Here is a 25,160-nt window from a genome sequence, read left to right on the forward strand (position 1 = left end):
CAGAGGCCCAAGGGGCGCCTGGGGCAGCGCCAGGGCAAAGCTGGAGGTCAGAGAACAAGAATGCTGTGCAGGAACAGTGCCAAAACTCAGGCTCCAGCTCAGCCTCAGGAGATTTGTAGGACTAAGGTGAGAGGAAGAGAGGGAAAAGACCTCCACCTCGTGCTAGCATTTTTGGTTTAATACATGCCTGTTATGATAGCTTGGAAAAGGAGAGCCTGTGGCTCAACTTCGGTCGCTCAAGGCACTGTAGGCATTTAATGGATTTAAAGTACTTCTTACTGGTGCTATTTTGTTATTTTTTCCAAAAAACAGTACCTACTCAGTAAGAAGATATTTTATTTTTAAATGTTTTTTAAAAAACACATTATCCACTATGTGTAATATGCCAGTAACCATTGCATATAAAGGAAGCATTCAGAACATTATAACATACGTATACACATAAATATTTTAGTTGTGACATTTTAAGATTGATAGTCCTTTCTGTTATGTTACTGGTAAATACACCTGATTTCTGAAAATTAAAATACTATTATGAGGGATTACTATACTACTACTGTTTTAAGAAGTAAAAAGATAGAATATTTTATGGTATTCAGAATCTAAATAAATACATAAAGTGCACATCTCTGTATGTATTATATTCTAGTAAGTGAAGGGGATTGGGTTAATTCTGAATATGCAAGTATCAGTCAGTATTAATGTTCCCATGAAAACAGATCTCTCCAAAAAGCAAACACTAAACAGAATAAACCTATAGATAGAGGATTTTAATTTCAAGGTTCTACAAACTGCAAAGTTCAAGATAAATTTATTGAGCTGAATATCTTGGCTAAACATCTTAGCTAAACTCAAACATTTTGAATGCCTTTTCACAACTACAGAGCAAAGGCATTTGAATAAGTTGTGTTGTCAGTAGCTACAACAACTCCAATTTGCACAATATAATCTCATTCTGAGTTTTTTCCCAGGTCAAAGCTCTTCCTACTTCTCCACCTGAGCAATTTGATAAAGTTAAGACTTGCACTGAAGATTTTGTCGTGATGAAAAACCATTTTGTAGAATATATCAATGGGTAGGTCTCCATTTGGATCTGCGTATTTCAGAGTTGTCATTGGAGTGTACAAGGTGTTGGTCTGATGGCGAAAAGGTGGACTTTCTGCAAGAATTACCTTTACTGTATGCTGTCAAGAATGAGAAATAGAGTTGTTAAAGAATCTTTACCAAACAAAATAAAATAAAAGCCTAGCTTTCAGTTAAGCAGAGAAAGAATGGAAGAATAAAGTGCTAAAATTATGTAAAATCCTGTATGTAGTTTTGTTAGAATTTCACTACGATGCTTTCTTAAAATACTTTATATTAAATATGCCCCATCCCTGGCAGTATTCAAGCCCAGGCTGGACAGGGCCTTGGGCAACATGGTCTAGTGTGAGGTGTCCCTGACCATGGCAGAGGATTGAAACTAGATGATCTCAACGTCCTTTCCAACCCTAACTATGCTATGATTTTCAAGGCCATGCAGACTTCTTACTTATTTTTAGTCCTATTTCTGTTTATGTATACCATGGTGATAACACCTTAGTGTCCCGAATAGTCCTCCAAAATTAAGCTTATATGCCCACAATAGGTAGATCCTTTTTCTCACAGTTCACTGGGTAAGGATTGGAACCACGCACTTTGCAGCAAGATCTGGGAACATTCAGTTGACACTGGAGTTATTCCTTAGCAGGAAACACCTGAAATCAGTGTCCTCTTCCACAGCTTTGCCTAAATTTATCTTCCTGCAGGAAGCCTCAAGCACCAGAAACCACATCCATGCATCTTCTGTTGTGCTTTGGTGGTCTGGGATGGCTGAGTGAATTTCACATTAGGGATTACGAGTGAGATAGAACAGCAGCTTTTACTACTGGTTGGAACCCTGTGCAGGAGTATGGTAACACTGCAGAATGTTAAGATTTCACCAGATGATGTGTAAATGCATTTGACATCAGTGGTATTTATACTACCATTAATACTGGTCTTCAATACTTCAAAATGAACATTCTTTTAATATTCTAAAGGGGTTGGTTTAAAACTCTCCAGAATCTCTTGCCTTTTTAAAAATGCGTTTCAAATTGTGTCAATTACATTTAATTTAATCTAATGTTTCTATCAAAAAAATAAAAAACCCACCAGTCAACCAGTGCTTTTGTAAATTACAAAGAAAACAACAGCAACAACAAAAATCAAGAAAAAAGGAAGATGGAGAATTGTTGAAGAGTTACCTCTGCAACCTCTTCAGCACTTTGTCCCAGGCTCTGAAAGATTTGTTTGTAATTTTTAAGGTAAATATTAGTAAACATATCAGCTGTTTCTTGATCTGCAGCTGAAAGATCCATTTTCATTCCATCTTCAAACACTTTTCTTTCAAACTCTGTAACTACGGGGCCTGGCTCAATCAAACTTAACCTGTTCAAAAAGCAAGGATGTAGTGGTTATCAGCTATCATCCAAGGGAAATACACCCCTCTATCCTTCTCGAAAAGGAACGTTGAGGAGTTGTACTGTGAGTACATGTTAGCAAGCAATATTAAACAGGACATTCTGTAAAGGGAAGCCATGCTACATCATTGCTCTTCATGCTCCTACCCATCCACATGTAGCAGTAGAAATCTGCGGAGCTTAAATGTCAGTGCAGTGCTGTAACTTAATTCATGGCAGAAGCGAGTGCAGTTTTTACTTGCTGTCTCACAGATGTGGAATCTAAGGGTGATTTATCCACAAGAACACATCAAATATTAAGAAAAAAAAAATTAAAGGATGATAACAAAATTCCTTACTTTCTGATCAAAATCCTACATTTCTTTGTTACAGCTTTCCCATAATAATACTACAAGTAGTTCAAAGAGGTGGGGGATTTGTCAAGCTATCAGTGTTACATCATGCAATATCCCTCCGCTATTTTGTAATAAAATACAATATAGAGAATTTTGCTGCTGCCAAATCTGGAAAATCTTATTTGGCTCGGTAGCCTATTACAGCAAATCACTGAAATACAGTTACTAGTCAGTTCTTTCCTGGGTCTTCTCTCACGCAGCAATTACTTCCAGCCACTCTTTATCAAAACAGTCTTTGGGACAGGACCTCTTCCTAGACTTGAGTTCTGACCAGGCACTTCTTCAGGACTAAATGAAGGTACTGACCTTGACAGCAGAATTCCAGCTGCAGCTGGAATTAAAGCCTATCCTCTTGCATCACTCTTCACACCGGACCTTGAACTTTTTCCATTCTACTTTCATTTTTTTTAACCTCCTTTTTGCTGTTACCTTATACTCTTGAAATCTTACTATGAATTCTGGTATATCCTGTTTATCATTACAATATATTTGTTTTAAATCCCTCCAGACTTCTCAGAGCAGTATGCTTCTCAGTTTGGATGGCGCTTTGTCTCAGAAATCATGGGATTTCCAAGAAGCAGCTGTCTTTTCTCCCAGAGCACAAGGGCTAAATGCTTGGATGCAACAGATATTTAACAATTGTTGGACATCTCACAGATGGGAGCAGAATTACATGAATGTGAATATACATGTGACAAATCATAAAGTCCCGTAGATGATGAACAGGAGGACCAGTCTCTTAGATACTGTCTTAAATGTTAAGTAGTACACCACATTCTTCTCACTTTCCTTCCATCTCCTGTCATTATAGGTATGTTGCCCTGTGTTTCCTTCTGATTGATTTCTACTTGCCCACTCTCTGTGATGAGTTCCTGACCTTTTCTGTGAATTGCTTAAGAAGTCTGTTATCCTTTCTAAAGGAGAATATTACAGGTTGGTATTACCGTTTTATTCCTACGATACTGTACGCAAGAATCTTTTCAGAAGTGTTACATAAACTGTATCTTATCCAAACCTAAACAGCTTTTAACAGCCTGAGAGGACATGTTTATTTTATCATGTAGACATTTTTATTTGCATACATAGTGTGAAGAACATGGACATTTCTATGCCTTTTGTGATATACGATTTCCAGGGGTTCCTCAATCTGTTTCTCCTGGATAGCAGCAAGCTTTAAAAATTTGTTTGCTAGCTCTGAATATATTTACAACTATCTAAAATACAAATACACCCCAGTGGATCAATACTTACTGGAGTTTGAACTTGAGCGCTTGTATAGCTAAACTTTCGCAGAATCCTTCCACAGCAAACTTAGATGCAGCATAAACATCATTAAATAAGATACCTGATGGTGCAAACAAAACACCTTGAGAACATGATTGCATTCAACACACTAACAATTTAAAAAACTTCTATTTTCCAGAAATGTCTAGTCTTGCAGGGAAAACATTAGAAAAATCGTTGTTTATACTGAATCTAACTACTGATTTTTTGCCTATATTCTCAAAGTTGTTTATTCTAGGAAAGAATGCTTGAACAATGCTTTTCCTCCTCCTAGCTGATGATCTCTTGGGATGATATTAAATACTTTGTAGTCTAAGACATGAAAGTGTCTGAACATACAACACCATCTGCATTATTCATTAGCAAAACTTTAATAGGCTATAGATAAACACATAACCTGAGTGCAACGCAAGAGATGAGATTATGCAAGAGATCCAGCTTGCATGTGAGTGATTTAGAAAAACTACTACATCAATCCATCTAATGGATGGTAAGTGTTGTATTAAACAATAACAACTCTTGAAGTTTGACTTTGGACCTTTGCTGACCAGAATAATCCAGGTAAAATCAATGCCACTGTTGTAATAATTGAAACAAATACAGCTAGACTGAATGGAATGCAAGAGTAAGAACATCCTCATCTGTCACTAAAATTAGACTCTGTAGTTTTACGACAGGAGAGACTTTACAAAAAGGTAAAGTTGCCCACAATATGATTGGATTCTATTCCCTTATTATTGTTCAGAGTGTAGTAAGCATGTTTGCCTGTCCTCAAAATCTTTTCCACTAATTCTTTCCAATAGGAAAAGAAAAGTAATGCTAAGCTCTGTTTTCCTGATAATAAATTAAAGGAGTTAAAGCAAAAAACCAAAAACCCCCCAAAATCATATCAATTGACTCTTAAGGGCTTTGTGGTTAAAATGTCTTAGGAGTAGTTGTGTAGCAACATACAGCCTCAATGCATAAAAACTATCAGGTGTATCTAAGTGCTGTGCTTTTTATATTGGAACTTCAGCATTACAAAGCACAATACTTAGATATGCTTTTTTTTAAGATAAAGAGGTAAGCTTAGATTTTGAACACTGAATTCTTAGTTCAAATAGAAAACAAGAACAAAAAAGCAACTTTGCCTTGTATTCCCATAACACTGCTTATTATGACTATATGTCCACTCTTTCTCCTCTTCATATCAGGCAAAATCTCCTTCAGGAGTCGAACCAGTCCAAAGAAGTTGGTATCCATCACAGTTTTCATCTCATCTATGGTCTGACATTCAATAGGTCCAATGAGCCCCATTCCAGCATTGCTAACTGCACAAAATGGTAGACAACAGTGAGCAACAACCTCAGTAAACATTAATTCAGTCTTTACTGGAAAGCACTTGGAAGTAAAATGAGGATTAAGGATTAAATGATCCTTAAATAATCCATAAAGATAGGATTAAAATATGTTATTCTGTCACTAAAGTTTTGCAAATGCACTTGACTTCCATATTTTTTATTTTTAGTTATGCCTTTAATACAATTTAAATTATCTGACATTTTACATTTTAACAAATTTATTTCTGATTAGTCCTGTTTCTTTAAATTATAAAAATGCTACAGAAAAATGAGCCAAAAAAATATCTATATTTGTTTATGATTCAACATTAAGAATTTAAAAGCTTTGGTCTGCTTTTTGTTTTCTTAACATTCACATCTTAGAGGGGAAAAAAGAAAAGAAAAAAAGAAGCAAAAATCCCCAAACCACCACACTTCCATTCATTTTTATTCCTGGATATTTTTAAGTGGGGAATGATTGCTAGAATTGGCATTCTGCACTACAGCTAGTATGCCAAGTTAGAGTCTAATACAGTTTGCAGAAGCAGCTTGTTAAACCGTGCTTTAATAATTAATCAAAATAAAGGCAGGCCCATAATTTTCTATTAGAGAAGATTTAATAGTTGATGGTGTAAGCAATTCCCATCTAAGATACATTTATTTTTAGCAAACCATTATAGAAATACTTCTTGTTGAATGATTTGTAAAGTGCAGTTACAAATCTCAATACAAAATGAAAGTATCCTTACTTTCTTTGCAGTTCTTTTACTTTCCAGTTACCAACCGCTGCTGCTTTCTTAGTACAGAGGGCTGTTGCCTTCATTGTAAATAGGGCTATGCTTCATTGATAGGGCAGAAAACTTGTACATGAAGACGCCAATTTAGGCAAAAGTTGTCACATTTACTGAAAACTGTAATTCTATCCAAAACACTTCCCTGTGTGCAAGTTTCTCCTTTGTTAACAGGGAAAAGAAGCTTCCCTACTTCACAGAAGCATAGTGAGATTTAATCCACTCATGTCTGCATGAAGTCTTAGGAATCTTGAACAAAATACACTATGTAATTATAAGTATTTTGGTATTAAAAAAAACCACATTAATGGAACTTCTCCAGGGTATTTAAGATCATGCTAAATAGGTATCTGTTCATAGTATAGACACCCAGTACTTGCCGAGGACATCAATCCTTCTGTCAGGGATACTATTCACACAAGCTTTAATAGACTGCTCATCACAGACATCCAGTTGTTTAATTTCGAGGGTTTTACCCAGCCTTCGACCTGCAGCTTCCTCTAGTGGCTCTTTCTTGGCCAGATTCCGCATTGTGGCATACACTGCAACACACCAGAATTAACAGTTACCAGAAATAAAACCTCTTCTGTTCAGTCTTACTGAGAAGTATTAAAGAATATTGATTTTACGTCCATATCTTAAATACAAGTGATGATTAAAAGTTAAAGTAGAAAGAATTTATTTCAACATATATTGTTACTGATATCCCAGAGTTTGGGAAGTCTGGGAAATTTTTGCTGCGAAGAAATTCAAAAGGAGAATTAAACCGCTGTTTAATTCATACATGCAGTGTATGAAGATAATATTACCACCAAAATTTAAATAATGGGTAGCAAGTCACGCTGCTGAATCATTTTTAGGTACTTAGAACCTAATTTTAGATTCCATATATCCTTCTTTTTTAAATCACTGTCAACGTGTTTAGAACAACTTTATGTTTATTAAAAAGTGGAAGGCAGATGCTTCCTTAGGTGGCAAAAAACATCTTCTCGAAATAGAAATGAGTTTTATCATTATTGTGGCCTAATTACACAGAAAACTATGAATCTGCATTCAGTCAGTTAGCAGTAAAATACTGTGAGATTAAGTGTGAAAAACTGAATTACCACACATTGCTGTATTCGCCTTGCCATCCATTGCCAACCGTAGCAAATACCCCATTTTACAGCAGAAAGACAAATTCCAGCCCCTTTGTTCACTCTCTTAAAGCAAATATAAGAACTGCTTTCCTACATGAATTGCTCTGGTCCTCAAATGGGTATGTACGTTCATTCAACAAAGATTTTAGTACACAGAAGGAAAGCTAACTACAGCTGTGAATGTATATCCAAGGTAGCATGGTACAGACATTTACAGCTATTTCTCTTTACACTGTTTTGTGAACTATTCAGTTCAAGTAGCTGTTCAGCTGCAATACATATAGAGAAATACCATCTCCTTAGACAAAGCAGTGTATTTTCACTGTATTGTATTTTCTTGACAGTAGGAGGAGGGAAAGTAAAAAGAAACAAGTCACCAAACTGAATACAATCACTTGTTAAATCAAAGAGAAACACATTAGTACTGCCTTGAAGAATATGATTTTATAAAGATAAATAACAGGTAGTTACCTTTAAATCTCTTCTGTTCATCTTTTGCCATTTTTACTGCTAACGCCAGTCCAATTCCTGAGGAACAACCTGTAATGAGGACATTTCTTCTTGCCATTCTTTTCACTGGGTGATGCAAACAACAGCTCTTGTTCAGAGGAGCAACAACCTAAATGTAGCTACGGTACAATGCAATTGGCCTTTAATGCTATCTCCATCTTTCCTGAGTCAACAAATCTGAAAATGCACACCTGGACCCTGCATGATTAAGGGATAATCTCCAACCAGACAAAACCAGAAGCAGATGCTCCTGCATGAGCTGATAATCAGCATTATCATCATGGATTATATTTAATACAAAATTTGATTAATCTTTAAAATGAGACATTTGTTAAGTACATGGATTTTCTGTTTCAGTTGTGGAATAACCAGTTTGCATACTACGGTCAGGAAAAGCTTTGCCACAATTCCAACTGGTCTGTAGCGTTGAGTTTTCCACTCCCATCTATCGAAAGTAAACTACACCCAAAATGGGATCCCTCTTCCTAAGGTGTTCAGACTTAATACACTTACAGCATCCTCCTCATTCTTTTGCAACAGAATGAGAAGTGTATTTCTTCCCTGATGCCTTACTATTATAAGAGTCCTAAAAGGATTTACAGAAAAAGTAAATTGAAAAACTGGATGTGGATTTTTACAGAAACAAGTTGTTTACAGAGATTCCTCACATTTCTTTTTTGCACTGTTCCCAACCAAGAATAGGAAAAGTTAGCAAGTATGCTGGCAGTGGGGAATAGCCAGGAAGACCAGCTCCACTGTATCCTTGCTACTGGATCTGTAACCTCTTTGAACACTTTCTAGTGTCAGAACTAGCATGATGTCTGATTCAGTTTTAGCTTTGGAGAAAATACTCCACCAATTTGTGTATAAACTCTCAATTAAATGGACATTTGGACTGGCAATTTTGTGCAATTGTCATTTAACATACAGAAACTGTGGGCATGCTACATTCAGAAAGAAAACCAGTGTCTGGTGAAATTTATAACCCATCCTGAGTGACAAAAAAAGAATCACTTTAATAAGCAATTAGCCTTCAGAACAGCATTCAGTTAATTGCAATGCCATTATAGCAGACAAATGTTTTCCAGGATTCAGTAATCCCATGTTAATGCAATGCAGTTCAGAAGAATTAACTTAGCATTCCAGTATTCACATTCATGTAAGTTGATTGGTAACGCAAGAAAAGACTCTATAGAAAAATTTAACTGATATTATGATGTTAGAGAAAAAAATATACAAATGTTCCTCCTTTCCAAAACAAATTCACTTGAACAGTATAAGTGGAACCATTAACTTCTTAGGCAAGCAACAAAGCGGCAAGATGGCATTCAAAGTTAAAATGTAATTATTCAAAGAAAAATGCGATTATGGTTCTACTTATTTATCAGGTTTGACCCGCAGTTTTACCACCGAAGTTGGCATCCAGACACACAATCTCAGTGCAAATGCTGTTTAGCTGATTCAGATATCAAGCAAATTGCTTTTGCTGCTCATGCACATTTATATTTAGTCAATGTAGGCGGAGCAAGCGATGCTTTATGCAACACTCCGTTAGTGGAGTGGAATACCAGTAGTGTTGTGATGCAACTGTAATTACAGATGGGTTACATTTTCCACTTGAAATCCTGGTTTGAAGGGCTTACATGTTCCTCTGGTTTAAAAAACTCTCTGAAATTTGATGCATAGATTTCTAGCCTGAAGGAAAATGGATGCGCCTAAAGAGAAGAAAACATTAAAGTAGTTTAATATTTTTCAGTTATTACACTGATCAACCTAATTGTAATGTATTTCATTTGCTGTTATGTAAAGAAACAAATAGCTTGATTTAAAACACAGTATTTTTTTGCTACATAGTAATTCTCATAACAGCAAAATAAATAATCTGAAACTGCAGAAATACTTTAGATGAGTGTAACTTGACCTTGTCAGAGGTAGCAAAATAGGTGCCTGGTTTTGTATAACCACTTAAAGTTGTATTTGTGGAACATATTTGCATAACAGGTAGGTAGTGAAACACCTACTTGATACCCAAGGAGTTTAGCACACTTCCACCTGCAGAGCTGCTGAAATACAACAGATATATCTGTTGCCTGAGATACACTTTTAATATACTAAACACTTAATTTAAGCCTTATCTTTAAATTGTAAAATATTCAATTCTCTTCCTCTACTTTATGTCAGATAACTTTACTTGCTTGATTTTCTAAAGTACAAATCACGTCTTAACACACATAGATCATGTTTGCATTTAGCAGAGTCAGATTTAGGCCTCATAACTGTATTTGCAGTTTCTGATGCTTATGTGAATATGAAAGTGTAAAGAACTGAGTCCGCTAGTCCAGTTTCTACCAGCTAAATTGTGTAGTACTTTTGGAAAACTGGAAATAAATATGCTTTAGAATACATAGTTATGATGCCAATTTAATCAATAGTAATTTTTGGATGAATTTTAGCTTGGGGAAAAAAAAATAGTTCAAACTTTATGGCCCTGTCCCACACCCATTTGCATCTTAAACATAATGGATTTGGTTTTGCCAGTGTCTATTATCAAATCAGTGTCCCAAAATATCTTACAAATAGGTCAATTTTAATAAGATATTTTGTCTCCAACACTGGGGAAGGGAGGAGAATTCATATTCCCAAACAAAAATTGTTTGTATGGTAATACCAGTGTGCTCTTAAGTTGGATATGAAACACAAGTACACAGTTTAAAGTCTTTGGGAAAAAATAAGAGCCAACATTAATTCCTGCAACTCAAGATACTTAAAAACTAAAATTTATTTCTCAAAAATAAATCAAGATATTAACAATAATAACATCAAGGCAATAATCTCAGAAACAATTGAAAGAGTAAAAACAGTTGCAGTTTGTTTCAGTACAAATAACCATATTCATCATTTACAAATACAGAATTTCCTTTCTGAATGCTCAATTATGTTGTTGAATGCACAACCATGTTGCCAGCACAGCATTCCTGGGTTACTGCTTGTCGAATGAGCAACATTCTTCCCTTCACAGGTCTTGCCCCTGAAACAAAACACCTGTAATCAGAAGCTTCCTTTAAACTCCTGCATTCAATTCACCATATCTAAATCCACTTTGTACCAAGATGTTACTTTTCAATATTAAGATTTATCTTACAAATTCAAGAAAACTAGCTGCAGGTCTCAAATCGTGGTTTCTTCCTCAAATTCTGCCCCACAGACTGAAGTAACTAATGCATTTTTTTCCTGTAATTGAAGTGCATTTCCTTACAAAATGAGTAAAATACACACATTTTTTCAACATATATTAAGTTCTAGTAGATAAGTAGGAAGATAAGATCCAGAACATTTTGAAGGGAAAAAATATCTTAATACACAAATCACTGTAAAAATGTACCCCTTGAAGGAGCACTGTCTTTTGAAATAACTCCTCTGTGGAAGGCTTAAAGCATGAACTGTATTATCATATTTAAGTTCCTAACAATTTTGGTTTCTGAGCATTCAGGAAGTGTTTGTAAAACCCCTATCAACTGTATCAAGTATCAAGAGGAAAATAGCCTATGATTTCTACCAATACAAATGGAGAAAATCTTATCAACATTAATGTAAATATTCTGGATTTTCTAAAGGATACAGAAATAAATGTAGGCAAACACAGTATGTTTGTGGTTGGAGGTGGGCGTTTTTTGGTTTATTTCTAGAGGTTCAGCCCTCAATCCCCTCCTTTGAAAAACAGGCTTATATGCTGGACCTAAATATTTGATAGTTCATTTGCAGAAAAACACCAAAAAGGAGTTTTAGCTGATCAGACAACCAGTCTCTCTAGTATTCCATATGCAGCAGTTATGCTTACGTTAGCCAGTACTGTAGCACAACAGAGGCCGTACCAGCCACTAATATTGCATAACATCCCTTTATAGCATGGCTCCTGTTAATTATAAATATCAAAGTGATTATGTTGTATCTATACTTGTTCAGCTTAATATTATTCTTCATAAGGAATGCTATAAATAGAGCACACAGACATCCATCAGTAGCACATAAGCAGCTTACAGCTAGCAAAGGAAAGATTATGACAATAACTTTTAATTATTTTTATACACGTATACTTTTACAAAAACATGATAAAAATTACCGTTTTAAAAAACTGATCTTTGTAAGCACCAATTTTTTTCTAACTTCATTTACCATTTTTAACACAATTTCATTTCTCATTTCAGTAAGAAACTGGGGCCATATAAGATCAATTTGCTTAAGCCAATCTCTTTCTTAAGAAATTATTTAAATTTCACAGAAAAGTGAAATGGCCACTCTGAATGTTCAGAAAGATATTTCCTCTTCCTTTATTTGGAATACTTACAACTACTAAAGGTAGCAGAATGCTGTATTGTTACAAGATCTTCACTGCAGGTTAAAGCAGAGTGAGAACAAAGAACAATTCAACTACAATATCCATGACTTGATCATTTTGTGGATCCCAAAAGGGCAAAATGGACCAGAGGAAAAAGAATGAGACAGACTATACCCCCAGGCAAAGCACACAGACACACTGCTCTACACACACACCACCCCTTTTCCCCAGATAGATTAGGCAATTGAGTTGTTAGAACTAGGACAAAAGGTTTCTGTGGAAGACTGGTCAGTCAGTCTGCAGTGTGTTACTAACAAAGTCTTTTCTTACATCACGTTAATATACTCAACTTTCAAACAAAGAAGCAACCATATCATAATCTAAATGGAGCTAGAACCCCTCTGCTATGTACTTCATACTCTATGCAGAATACTTCCAAAATCCATTGTCTTATCTACTTACTATAATGAAAATAAACCTGAAATTTCATTTACTTCATCCCAAGTCTCTAAAGGAACATGACTGGAGTAGGTCTATTTTCAATGACTTTCTTATATCATTCTTCCATGATGCTACGTGGCATTCCTTAGCAAATATAGTGACAAGACAACCTGTCTGGAAAGGAAGGGTCTAATCAGCAGTTGTACAGGGCCTAGCTAGGAAATCCTTCAGAATCCTCCCCAGAGTCCTAGGAAAAGTTGGCAATATGTTAATGGTAAGTGTGAAGGGTAGCAGCAGGCACTGTCCTGATCTCGACTGTCATAAATAACCTTTAACAGAAATCAAGATGGAAAAATGGACATTGCTTTAATTTGCAGTGAAAGAACCTTCATATTCATTTGTGACACAGCCAAGTCCCCATAGAGTACAGATCAAGAGCCTTTGGTGACTACATAAAAAGACTTCTCCGATATCTTATCCTAGGGAAAGAAACAACACCCAAATGCAGCATAATCAAAATGGCAGGAGCCAGTCTGGTTTTGGTGTTTACCTCTAGTTGGCAAGCATCTTTGAATGAACTTACTTTTGCAGAAAGCCTGTTTATCTCAAATTGCATTGTACTTGTAGAGAGTGATTCATGCCCCAAAACCAGATTTGTATCACTTCATAAATTAAAACTTTCTTTATTCTATCTGCATGTTCCCATTCACTACGCCAGAAAATTTCCTCTCCTCATTCCTATAAGCATGTTAGATCTCTGTGCTCTTTTGTTGCAATTATTTTCACAAGACAGATAACCAAGTCATAAGAAGCAGTCATCATACGGCATATTATTTCATTTCATTTCAGGGAAGACCATGTCCAGAACATCGGGTTACTAAACATAATCAATATTTAGAGTTCCTCACAAAGCAGGCAATTAAGAGTGTGCCATTAAATTTGTTATTTTAAATCATTAAACTGCCTTAACTTTAGGGGATTAAGATTCAGGAAACACCAAGATATAAAATGCAATTACTTGGGGAGAAGTAATGACACTTCTAAAGAGACGCCGTATCACTTCTGCTAGGCAGTTATGGCAATGGCATTAAAAATTTATCATTTCTTATGTGTCCAGGGAACATTTTACCTTTTCAAGAGGTTCTAGTTGTTTCCTTTCAGTTTTTTTCTTCAGCTGATTTATTTCTTGATCTCTCTGGAGCAATTCAAACTCCTTTCCACGAAGCTCATCTTTGGAACGTTGGAGTTTCTTTTCTAAGCTCTCAATCTGAACAATGCAATTAAATCAGAACAGATATTTTACTGAATTCAGAACAATAAAACCCCTCCAAACAAACAAAATTCACCAATACCATGAGTATTACCTCTGACTTTGGAATCCCTTGTCAATTTTTTAGTTTATATTTATTTTGTCAACATTTTCCTTCATTAGAAAAGCAGTTTGGGAGCTATAGCATATCAAGTAAAAGAAATAATTTCATTTTTATACTAGTATATCCCTGCAAAAGTTTTAATTTTAATTATTTAATTGCAAAACATAAAATATTTTTTGTTGTACATTATTTAGGTACGCTCTTCCCTGTCCCTACAATAAGGAAACAGTTTTACTCTTCTAATTTTAACCTGGCGAGATACTCTGCCCCAGGACCAGACTTTCTCATAGAATTAACTGCCCTTTGTTATAGAAACAGAGTTTTTAATCTAAGCAAAAATTACCTGTTTATTGCATTCCTTAATTTCTAGCTCTGCCTTCTCTAAATTGCACTGTAATCGAATTATTTGTTGTTCCATTTCTCCCCTATGTTCACGAACTGTCATATCCAACTGTGTAATCTAGAGGTAAAAAAGGAAGAGAAGGAAGTATTTTAATTTGAACTAGTATGCAGATTTTCAGTAGTATTACAAAATACAAAAGCAGAAGGAATGAAACTAATCCTTTGTAGTCTCAAGAGCATTTTCTCAAATAGCCAATGTACAAATGCAGCCAAGCTGTCCCATTTGAAAAACAGGAGCCAAACACAATGGGAGAAGAGGCAAGTTGGGGAAGTCTGTAACTGAATATGTTTGGTCCTCAGATACAGAGAGCACAAACCTAGTTCTCAATGTATTATACTAACCCATTTTGTAAGAAGGTGCCAAATTTTGCCAAGGCAAAAAGCAAAAATCCCTACTGCTTTGATAAATTGCTTTTAAATCCCCACCCCTCCTTCTCTCTGATTCCCAAATATTCCTGCATACACAGGCTGGTAGCTCCTGCAGGAAGCAGCTATTAGAAGGCTAATTGTAAGTGACAGAAGAATAGTTTTTTCATTATGGGTGTCAAACCCTGAAGCCAGACCAAAAGACTGATATTATTTTAAGTAAGCTACAGAAACTTCTTCACTATAAAGATACTGTTTTATATTTAGAAGCTGCTTTAGAGCTAATAAAATATGCCACAGAGCAAAAGGAATCTATCATCTCCAAGCACACCTCAGTGCTGATCATCCCTTCATTTTATCAAACATCAAGATGACAACAGTTGTCCTATAGCTTTATTGCTCAGGATGAATTACGGGACAGGTTTGCACAAGGCTTCTGTTCTATCAAAACAGTAGCCTGTAGTCCCTTAGGGGAGCACAAACGATGCTCCTGGTACTGGCTTCAGTAACACACAGCTGGTTTTGAGGTTGACACTGTGGCTATATTAACAGTATAGGTTGGAGTGATATGTGAAGGTAACTAAATCTAGCAGGCTATTTGTAAGTTACCTACTACATAACAGGAATAATTGTCCATAACATACTTAAAATGATCTAACCTGAGCTGCTCTTTGTTTCAGTTCCCAATTCCTTTCTTTCAGTGCTTGGTCCATGTCAAGGAGTTCTTGCCTTCTGTCTTCAATTTCTCCCTTGCAATACCTGAAATTCTCATGTTTAATTCACATTCAGTTGCTTAGCTTCTAGTATCTAGCTTGAAAATGATGAGATCTATTACTTAAAGCTAAATTACTCTAAAAGGTGAATTAATGAATGATTGCAAAAAAACAAACTCAAATGAAATAATTCTGTTAACTATATTCCAGGTGAAGATTTCTCAATAACTACATCATTCAAGTTATTTAATTGGTTATTAGGACAAGATGTTCTTAGAAAAGAATAGTAACATTAATTTATAGCCAGAAAGGAAACTGGACAATTCCACTGTAAAAGAAAGTAGTTCCTCTTATTATTATTTCACAGCTTTAGGATTCAGCAAATAATTGTAGTTGATTTTAAATCAGAATTAAAAAAAAAGGAAAAAAGAATTCAGCACCACTTTTGGAAATCGGAACTGAGCTGATAAGCTATTGCATCAACTTACTTTACAGCCACAAACCCCTAAAACTTACAGAGAGCTGCTAAGAATATAAAAAGAGACCATACAAACTACTTGCTATTCCTAAGGAAAACCTAACACAGCTAAATTCTCATGATGGAAAAGATACCAGCTTACCTGAGCTCAGTTGTTAGATTCACGATAGCCACTTGCTTCTCCTCCAGAGAGGACTGTGCATTCTGCAATGCATCTTGCAATTCCTGAAGCTGTGTTAAAGTGATTTTTAATTCTCCATGGGCATTCTGCAATGCTGACTCTAGTTCTGCTATTTTCTGTAAGGCTTCCGTGTGGCAAGTCTCACTTTGAAACAGCTTATCTTCTAATTCATTCACTGTTTTACAAACACACACAAAACACAAAATGTTTAATCATCAGTATGATGATTAGTATGCAACACTGCTGCTTACTAGCACTTGTGGTCATAATCAATGTTCAGTATCACTATTTTTAGGAAAATGTAGAAAAACAGTGACTTCTGAGGTTATACAGCAACCTTTTCATGGTACCTAAGTGTCTTCTTATATATCTCAATCTATAACTAGCCTGAAATATGAGCATGTACCTAAAAACATATGGCCAAGGAAAAAATACATACTAACTGAAAATGTGGTGTTGTGAAAAATGCAAGGAAAATTGTAGTATGCTTCCTCTTTTAAAAGAAAGGTAAAGTTAAATTAAATGGAGGAAGAGGGATTTGAAAGTTTGTTATTTCTACAGTATCACAGAATCACCGACTGGTTTGGGTGGGAAGGGACCTTAAAGCTCATCCAGTTCCGAGCCCCTGCCACAGGCAGGGACACCTTCCACTAGAGCAGGTTGCTCCAAGCCCTGTCCAACCTGGCCTTGAACACTGCCAGGGATGGGGCAGCCACAGCTTCTCTGGGCACCTTGTGACAGGGCCTCACCACCCTCACAGGAAAGAATTTCTTCCTAATATCTAATCTAAATCTCCCGTTTGTCAGCTTAAAGATAGACCCCATTGTCCTATCACTACATGGCCTTGGGAAAAGTCTATAGACTCTCTTTTGGGGTTTTGTTTGTTTAAAGAGTTGAATTTTTGTGAATAACACATGCCATTATTAAACCTATGTGTCTTGCTTGACTATCACGTTAAGAATCTGCATTCCATTTTATGAGTAAAAACTTCATCTGGGGTAAAGGTGCATCCCACAAAAGTGAGTATTTGTAAAGCTTTGTTAAAAAAGGTTGTGGGTTTTTAGGATTGGGGGTGTGGGGGTGTGGGTGTTGTTTAACTATGGAATTACCCACAGATTAAAAAAAAACCCCATCTTATTATGTTTTGACTCTGATGTACTTGATTATAAAACAGGGCAAAGGAAAAATGTCTAATCTAGTACATACAGAAGTAATAGCATGATGAAAGGAAGCCTTAGAAATTACCCTCATTTGCCTTTTCATTGAGTTCTGATCGTGCTTCTTCCAAAGTAATATCCAATTGATTTATCTGCATTGCTTTGTTTTCACCATCTTGTTTTAATTGCACAACTTCTTTTTCCATACCAGTAAGTTCATTCTTGCACTGATCCATCTCCATTTTAATTTGTCTAAGTAAAAGAAGCAACCAGAACAAAATTAACCTTGTAATAGCAAACGCCTACATACACGTCCTCACATGGTGTAAGGGTGAGGCATTTGTGAGTAAATTAGAATTTAAAAAGTCATGTTAAGTACGCTTTTCTTGCAATGAAAACCATATTCTTCAAGACTAGCAAGCTCTCCTAGAGTCTGCTGTCTGAAATGACAAGGAACTTGATATATGTATGACTTGAACTGCATTATGAAATTCCATCTTAAGGATAAACAGGTTGCTGGAACCTGCATTAATTCCACTGGAAGACTGTTCCAGAAACTCATGCCTCTGCTTGTTAAAAACATCCTTCTGATTACCAGTCTATGCTCATACAGAGGCTGAACTACATAGCTCAATTCAACTACATTCAAGTACATTCAAGTACATAGCTGAATACCATTTTAGACAGCAGTCTTTCTTACTGACATATCTATCTGCAGAATAACCTCTCAGTTATTATAAATGTACCTGATCGTGCTATTAAGTTCATCCACCTTCTTTCTGTTTAAATCTGCTTCCTGAGCAGCTAGGCAATGCTTCTCCTCTACTTTTCTCAACTCATCTTCTGCATAGGCTTTCTGCTTCTGAAGCTCTTGTTCCAAATTGGATACCTATTGAAAATGGTATTTTAAAAGTGTTGGCACTTAAACTTTACATACCAAAGAAATATACATCCTTGTCTTGCAACTCACATAACTAGAGTTTTAACACAAATGATTTCTTCATAGTGTAAAATTGTTTATAATTTAAGACTAGAACTTTGCAGTCACGTTTGAAAGACAAATAGTTTCTAGTAAATACAACAAGATCCAACTTTCTGAATTTCAGTACATCTCTCCTTAACTGCAGTCTAGGTCTTGAGTTTCCAAGTGTTTAGCCATAATAATGCTAGAGTTTCTGATAGCATAGAACCTAGTTTAAGACAAAACAAACCACTAAATTCTTTATTTTAGATGTATCTAAAATAATAACTATTTGCTCAGTTACCAAAGAAACATTCTGATTTTAAAGGTATTACAAAATCATATATAAAAGCATTTAACTATCTGTCTTTATGGGTAGACACTTCCCAGCATACTGTACCTGTTTTTCAAGTTTAATTTGATTATCTTCCAGCTCCCCATTTCGAATAGTTTCTTGCTGTAACATTTGCTGCTGATGATGCAAAGTTTGTTGTAGAAGAATATTTTGTTCATTTGTGTCCTGAATATTCTGATCTTTTATTTTTATTTCTTTCTGTAAATAAAGAACCTGAAAACACATTGATTTTCCATTACAGTAACACATTTTTATTTATACTTGCATCAGTTATTCTCTTCATTCTCAATAAGCACAGAATCACACCTATGATTCAATAAAACTTCTGGCTCTGAATTTACTGCATTAGTTTCAACAGTACGTAACACATTTCTTAATTCATCACTGAGTTGTAGTTTATAACATGAGTAAAGAAGTAACATAACAGCCCCAGGTTTTGACTTCTTGCTTTCTAAATTTACCTATACTGGTCAATATTTCAAAAACATCTATAAGAAAGATTTTTCATTTCTAAATTACTGAATTGCTTTTCTTTCTGTCACTTTTATTTCTCAGCAAGTGCTTGTTTTCTCCTTGAGATTTTGTTCTCAGTCCTCCCCTTTATTTCTTCCTGCCTCTATGACAACAGTCTTTCCAATAAAAAACAGGAATTCTGAGTGCCTATCTTGTCATGTGTTGAGTGGTCTGATTTCTCAGTGATGAATTACAAAGCCTCACTTGCTACCCTTGAGTTTCACACAGCATCCATCTTATACTGCATTTCACATGCAGCATAAGAACAACAGATTTTAGGGCTTAGAAAGTAGCAGTAAATAACACGGGCTTATGCATAACACAGACCATCAATTTCCATCTAGTTACTCCTGTACAGGGTCTAGCAAGCTCCAGGTGACTCTACCTCTCTCTCAGCAAGTAGGGTAGCACTGACATGAACAGCCTGCTATGGCAATTAGTTCATGTGGTTAGGCATCCTCACAAATAAAAATTCATACTACTAATATTTAAACTTATTTCTTTCATGCTTTTATGTAGTACTGGAAAGTATAATAAAACTCAGGGGCTTGAAGTAAAAATTTTCTTGTGTCCAGGACCTCTCCCCCCATTACGGTACTTGAAACACAAATCAATTATGTGCACCTAAGTTTGTATTGCAATGGTGCTCTCTCAATTTTTTCTCAAAGATAATGCTTTCTTTCACTTAATTCTGATTTTGTTACTTCTTTCAACAGTTCCACTTATCTTAGTACTTCTTTTCCCTAAGCTTATCCACTGTTTCTTAGTTATGATTTTCCCCTTCACCCTCAGTCTTTTTTCAGCTTACAGCCTAGTTCCCATTGCAAATGTTTTGTCTATTTCACAGACAAACTTTTAGATTAAACCATTGGTAACAAGTGTTCTCTGCAATACAGGAGAGTTGTTCAAACAAACTGTTACCTCTTCAGACTTCTTCTTGAGCTGATTTTCAAATAATTCCTTATTTTCTTGTGACTGATTCAGATACAGTGCAACTTCTTCCTTATATATGTCTAGTGCTGACTCAAGTTGTCTCACCTAATTGAATGTAACAGATCACTTAAAATTCAATGGCATACCCTTTATTAAGTAATCTAAAAAAAAAGTGTTAAAAACCATCTTTGTGCAAAATGACTGAAAAGCTCATTTTTATCCAGAGTATTAAAACACACATAGAAGATTATGATAAATTTCAAAACTGCAAAAGTATTCAGAAATTAAAATCACTTGTGAAATTAAATTACTATACTTTAGTCTGTGTTTAAATCAGATTAAACTATCAGTTATGAGGAAGTATTCCAGTATTTTTCAGTAGCTAGAATTTAAAAGCAAACATGTGCCCAACACCAGATCATTAATCTACCACATGTTATTACATACAGAATTGTATAAATAAATTCCTAATGATCACCATGTGAGTTGTGGCAAGTCTTTCTCAAAAGTAACACTCAGTTCTTAGTACAGTTTCTCTCAGAAACCTACTGAATAGTCTTTTTTTTTTTCTGCACTGTCAGTGCCCAAGTTCTACTAAAAGCAAAAAGAAAGCAATGTCAACACTGTTCATCTATTTTACTCTTTTAATATTGAGTAATCTCTAACAAGCATTTTATAATCTTGAACAGATAAAAATTATAATGAACAAACTCCAGAGGTCTCAATTCATAGTAACTGAACTTTTAACTGTTCACTTTCAGTGCTAAGAAGACTTTTCTTATAAATGAGAATTGTCCTCAGCTGCAGATTGGCTAATGCTTAGATGCTACCAGTTTTCTAAACCATACTGGAATGTATACCCCCCTCTCCTCCCCGAAATCAAGAGCTTTCTGAAAAGAAGTTATAATGGGTCTTAATTTTAAATCTCTGGAAAACATCCCAAATACTAGAAAGCCACTTGAATAGAGAACTGACCCAACACAAGTTCAGAAAGAGCATGCTACCAGGTAAATACCCAGTATCTTCTCGGTAATATCCTGAAGACTGAATACTGTTTGAAACCCAACTGTGGTATATCACCACATGGCAATGGTTTATTAATGTACTGTTGGCAAGTGCTGCATTGAAAATACTAATCAGGCAAACACTAGGAAGAGGCACAGATGGCTAAAAACATGACCGATAATATCACATATGTCCAAAATGTATCTAGAGCAAAAATCTACATAATATTCTTTGTTAGATGTTCTAGAGTACAACAAGAACAAATCTGACTTATTAGTAACTACAGCAATTTAATAAAGCAATTATGCATTGCATAATCTCTCACTGCAGGTTTCATCATAATATTTTCAATTAAAAATAAAAGGGAAGACTTCAATTTAGTAACTTCTGAAATACTTACATGAGATAAATTTCTATAAAGCAACCTTATTATAGTTTTTCTATGGATAAAAGGAAATACACCATTACTGCAAGCTTTAAAACTATTAATTGAAAATTACAGAGAGCTTACTAACTCTGACTGTTTCTTCTGTTAACTGACTTTTCAGGATCTTCAATCCTTGATCTTTCTTGACACTCTGATTTTCCATTTCCTGTGTGCACAAATATTTTTATTTAAGAGAACAGCATGTGAAGATAGTAGCAATAATCTAACTAATAAAACCCCATACAAAGAATCAGGAAAAAAAAAATCAGTGTATTTAAAACACAATTGCAGGCATACTGTATTTGTGTACATCATATTCTGAAGTGAATCTGGTTCCTGATAGGTGTCCCTTCATATTCTGCAGCAGGAATTATTAAAAGGAATAAAGCATTGCCATAATAGAATATTCTTGGGTTTCCACCTACTGCAGAATAGAGACAAATATTCTTTATCCAGATCTCCTTCCTTTGATTACAGTGGGGAGCCCAAGGAGCAAACCAGAGACAAAACCAGAATGCTGAGATGGAAAATAATGAAAGGCCATTAAAGTTTGTACAATATATAGCAGAAGCAGTAGGAGATGTGGACTAGATTGAGTCAATTACTCAAACAAAAATTAAGAAGCAAAACCATAAGGATCTTAGATTTTCTCCAGTTTTTCCATGTGTTTATTGATACTGTTTTCATCACTATTAGTCACTTGTTTGATTTGCATTTAAAGAAACACTTGTTTGATTTGCATTTAACGAAAGTCAAGGTCCAACCTTACCTCTCTGCTTTCTATCAGCATCCCATCCAATGATTCAATGCGATGCTGTTTATGTATAACATCTTCTTGCAACATAGATATTGTTTTATCTTGTTCAATTAATTGTTGATCTTTCTTCACCAGCTGTTTTTGAAGCTGTCCGTAAGTAATTCATGGTTTATTATTTTAATAAGCTTTTTCACATAATTTGTGCATCTAAATATGTCATTTGGTTCTATTCCCCCATCACTTTAAGAATGAAAAGTAAGTACATTCCTGCCATCAGCAGTACTGCACAGTCTTAAAAGTATCAAGAAATCCTAAATGCTTAATATTTTAAAGCAATAGGAGTATCAAGAGAATGAAGGCAGGCAGAGTGTAATTGTCTGTCATCAGCCAAGACAGTAAGACATGCATATACGTTCTCTAGTAGAAGATGACAAGCTTCCTCAACAGCTAGAAATAGCCACAGTTGTACTCCTAATCACATGGAGGAACAGAATTTTTCTCTAAAGACTGAAAAACCTACCAACACTTCTCCCTGAACACAGATGCTCGTGAGGCTCAGGCTGGCAGAGGTTCAGCAGACAAGAGAATATTGTTAGAAGCTGTCCTGGTCTAACCCCAGTAGGAAAAAAAGCTATACTTTACAGTATTCTTCTTAAGTCCCTATTTCTCTTCAGTTGAGCAGGAGGATATGAAGATCTCTGAGGGAAATCATGCAGTTATGTAGTGTTAGATGGAAAAATGAACTAAAAATCAGGAAATTTAAGGAGAAGATATAACTTTGTAACGTAAATTTTTAATTGGACAGCTGCCTCAGAATTACTAAAAAGACAAAGAAATTAACACAGACAAAAAGTTATCAAGTGTATCACTCACACATGCAAGCACACAGAGAAGCGCTTACTAGTTCAACCTGTTTCTCCATCTTTTTGTGCTGCTCAAGGTGAGCCAACTTTGTTTTTTCAAAGGCAGAAGTTATTTTCTCATGTTCTTCACTGACAGCTGTTTCCAGCTCATAAATGCGTCTGTTTTTTTCCTGGGAAACAGCAACAACAATAATAAAACAACTTAATAAAAATACTTAGCTGTGTTATTAAATACTGTCTTATTTGATGATTGAGTTGCTAGATTTCATAAAAGAACAAAATGGAAAATAATGAAGTTACGCACAGCATGTTTCATCTCCAAGGATGTCACACCTGTAACACAGTTACAGAACGCCACTAAATGCAGCTACTGCATAGAGACAACGTATCTACCAAGGTGGACAGGTGGCGCAGATTATAACAACTGGAACTAGGAACTTCTGACAAAGACAAAAAGCAGCTCTAGGTTCACATCAATAGATGGAATCTTTAAAATACAGCTTTCCATTTCAAAGGACCACATAAATAGTTTTTTCTAGCCACCTTAGACCCCTTCTCAAAACTAAGAGTTTGTATAATACCCAGACAAGAATTACAGTGCTCCAAGATGTCAGATCATCTTCCTCACTTACTACCATTTAGAAGACTTTCATTCACAGGTCTACATATATTTCACTTGAATTTTAATCTCCATTTCTGTCTTTTTACATAAATGTAGTTTCCCACTGAGAACATTTTACCATGAGTTCCTGTTCCAACTCAGTATTTCTTGTTGCAACAACAGAGTAAACAGTAGTCTTTTCTTCCAGCTGTTTCTCAAGTACAGAAAGTTGAGAAGATTTCTTTGTTATCTGAAATTAAATATGGCACAAAACAGCATGAAGACAACTGTTTATTCAAGTATTTGTGTATACTTTCTTACTTGTATATGCTTTTACCAATTCCATTTTAGCTACTACTGCTTCCTAGTGTTATGAATTATTTATTTGGGTGTGGGGTTTTTTTTGTATGATCTATTAAGCTTTATTACTTAAGGGAAAAATTCAGGATAATTTACCTCAAATTTATCCAATTAATTGTAATTGTTACTGTCATATGAATAAATTAGCTGTTGCAGATTTATAACATGTATGGCCATTATTAGGAAATACTGTAAATGCCATTATGCTGGAATTCTGTAAACACATAGCACCAGAATGTAAACATCAGCATTTTAACTTATTCAACCAAACAAGAGCTAGCTGAAGCTTCACTTCTGTCTTTTGCTACTCTTCAGTAAGAATGTTAATCTCTGGCAACTGTACTAATATTTAAAGAGGAAAAATATAAGTGTTTCTGCATTTTAAGATTACACATTAATTCAACCATATGGAAGCCACAAGACTGTGCATATTTTCCGCATAATGAATCAAAATAGTAGTAGTAAAGATCACTAACTATGTCAGCTTTAAGTTTTCTGGCAAGTAACAAATTAAGGCTGTTACATAAGTTTTCCCGCTTGTTCAAAAGTTTATTTACAATTTTTCCTAAATAAGCCAGATTTTTAAAATAATAGGGCAGCTTTTTTATAACTACTGTCTTAACTATCTTTCAATCAAAAAGTGACGTATCTTTTCAGTGCTGCTAAAAACTTACTTCTTTCTCTAAGCTACTAGCTTTTGAAGCCTTCTTCAATAGGTCTTCCTGCATGACTTGGAAATGACTGGCTCTCTGAGCCATGCTGGTCTTCAAAGAAGAATTCTCTTCATCTGCTTTTGTCAGTTTAGTGCGTAATTCTTCTGTCTCTTTCTGGAATCTTTGCCTCTCCTTTTCAAATTGTTTGCTGATAAGTTCCAACTGCTGACATTTTCTCCTCTCTCAAAGTAGAAAAAAGAAATTTAAGGTTAATTTACAAACCAACACTCAAACAATAATCATACAAGCCAAAAAGAAATGTAATATCATGACAGCACATTCAACTAACACATATAGTATCCTGAAA

At 35.2% G+C, this 25,160-nt stretch overlaps 2 protein-coding genes and 1 long non-coding RNA gene across 8 annotated transcripts in view; 1 reads left to right on the top strand and 2 right to left on the bottom strand.

Moving 5' to 3' along the window:
• Nucleotides 1-320: 320 nt before the first annotated feature.
• Nucleotides 321-6,800, bottom strand: LOC133275483 (retinol dehydrogenase 8-like). Its single transcript, XM_061465467.1, has 5 exons — nt 6,646-6,800; nt 5,290-5,465; nt 4,127-4,220; nt 2,265-2,448; nt 321-1,184 (listed from the first exon to the last, which is right to left on the bottom strand). The coding sequence occupies exons 1-5, from the start codon at nt 6,798-6,800 to the stop codon at nt 951-953; spliced, it is 843 nt and encodes a 280-aa protein (XP_061321451.1). The 3' UTR covers nt 321-950.
• LOC133275484 (uncharacterized) lies at nt 3,294-5,482 on the top strand. Its single transcript, XR_009745545.1, has 3 exons — nt 3,294-3,808; nt 4,711-4,854; nt 5,353-5,482. It is a non-coding gene; the product is annotated as an uncharacterized LOC133275484 (long non-coding RNA).
• CCDC18 (coiled-coil domain containing 18) overlaps nt 6,675-25,160 on the bottom strand; it is a 28,367-nt gene continuing 9,881 nt past the window's right edge. For 2 of the 6 annotated variants that reach the window (XM_061465465.1, XM_061465461.1), the window contains 16 exons: nt 24,815-25,035; nt 23,920-24,030; nt 23,218-23,349; nt 22,329-22,463; nt 21,648-21,725; nt 20,116-20,232; nt 18,727-18,894; nt 18,112-18,254; nt 17,454-17,617; nt 16,170-16,383; nt 15,851-15,877; nt 15,496-15,595; nt 14,412-14,528; nt 13,825-13,962; nt 7,880-8,037; nt 6,675-6,811 (listed from right to left, as the gene is read on the bottom strand). In XM_061465465.1, the coding sequence (XP_061321449.1) occupies nt 7,897-8,037; nt 13,825-13,962; nt 14,412-14,528; nt 15,496-15,595; nt 15,851-15,877; nt 16,170-16,383; nt 17,454-17,617; nt 18,112-18,254; nt 18,727-18,894; nt 20,116-20,232; nt 21,648-21,725; nt 22,329-22,463; nt 23,218-23,349; nt 23,920-24,030; nt 24,815-25,035 (2,006 nt within the window). In that variant the 3' untranslated portion in view covers nt 6,675-6,811; nt 7,880-7,896. Of the gene's footprint in view, nt 6,812-7,879; nt 8,038-10,673; nt 10,947-13,824; nt 13,963-14,411; nt 14,529-15,495; nt 15,596-15,850; nt 15,878-16,169; nt 16,384-17,453; nt 17,618-18,111; nt 18,255-18,726; nt 18,895-20,115; nt 20,233-21,647; nt 21,726-22,328; nt 22,464-23,217; nt 23,350-23,919; nt 24,031-24,814; nt 25,036-25,160 lie in introns of those variants that run through there. The other 4 variants (XM_061465463.1, XM_061465462.1, XM_061465464.1 and 1 more) reach the window with 4 other exon arrangements.

Source organism: Pezoporus flaviventris, unplaced genomic scaffold (genome assembly GCF_033815535.1).
Source record: "Pezoporus flaviventris isolate CSIRO_AGI_PZ_B2104156 unplaced genomic scaffold, CSIRO_AGI_Pfla_v1 ptg000040l, whole genome shotgun sequence".
Lineage (NCBI taxonomy): Eukaryota > Metazoa > Chordata > Aves > Psittaciformes > Psittacidae > Pezoporus > Pezoporus flaviventris.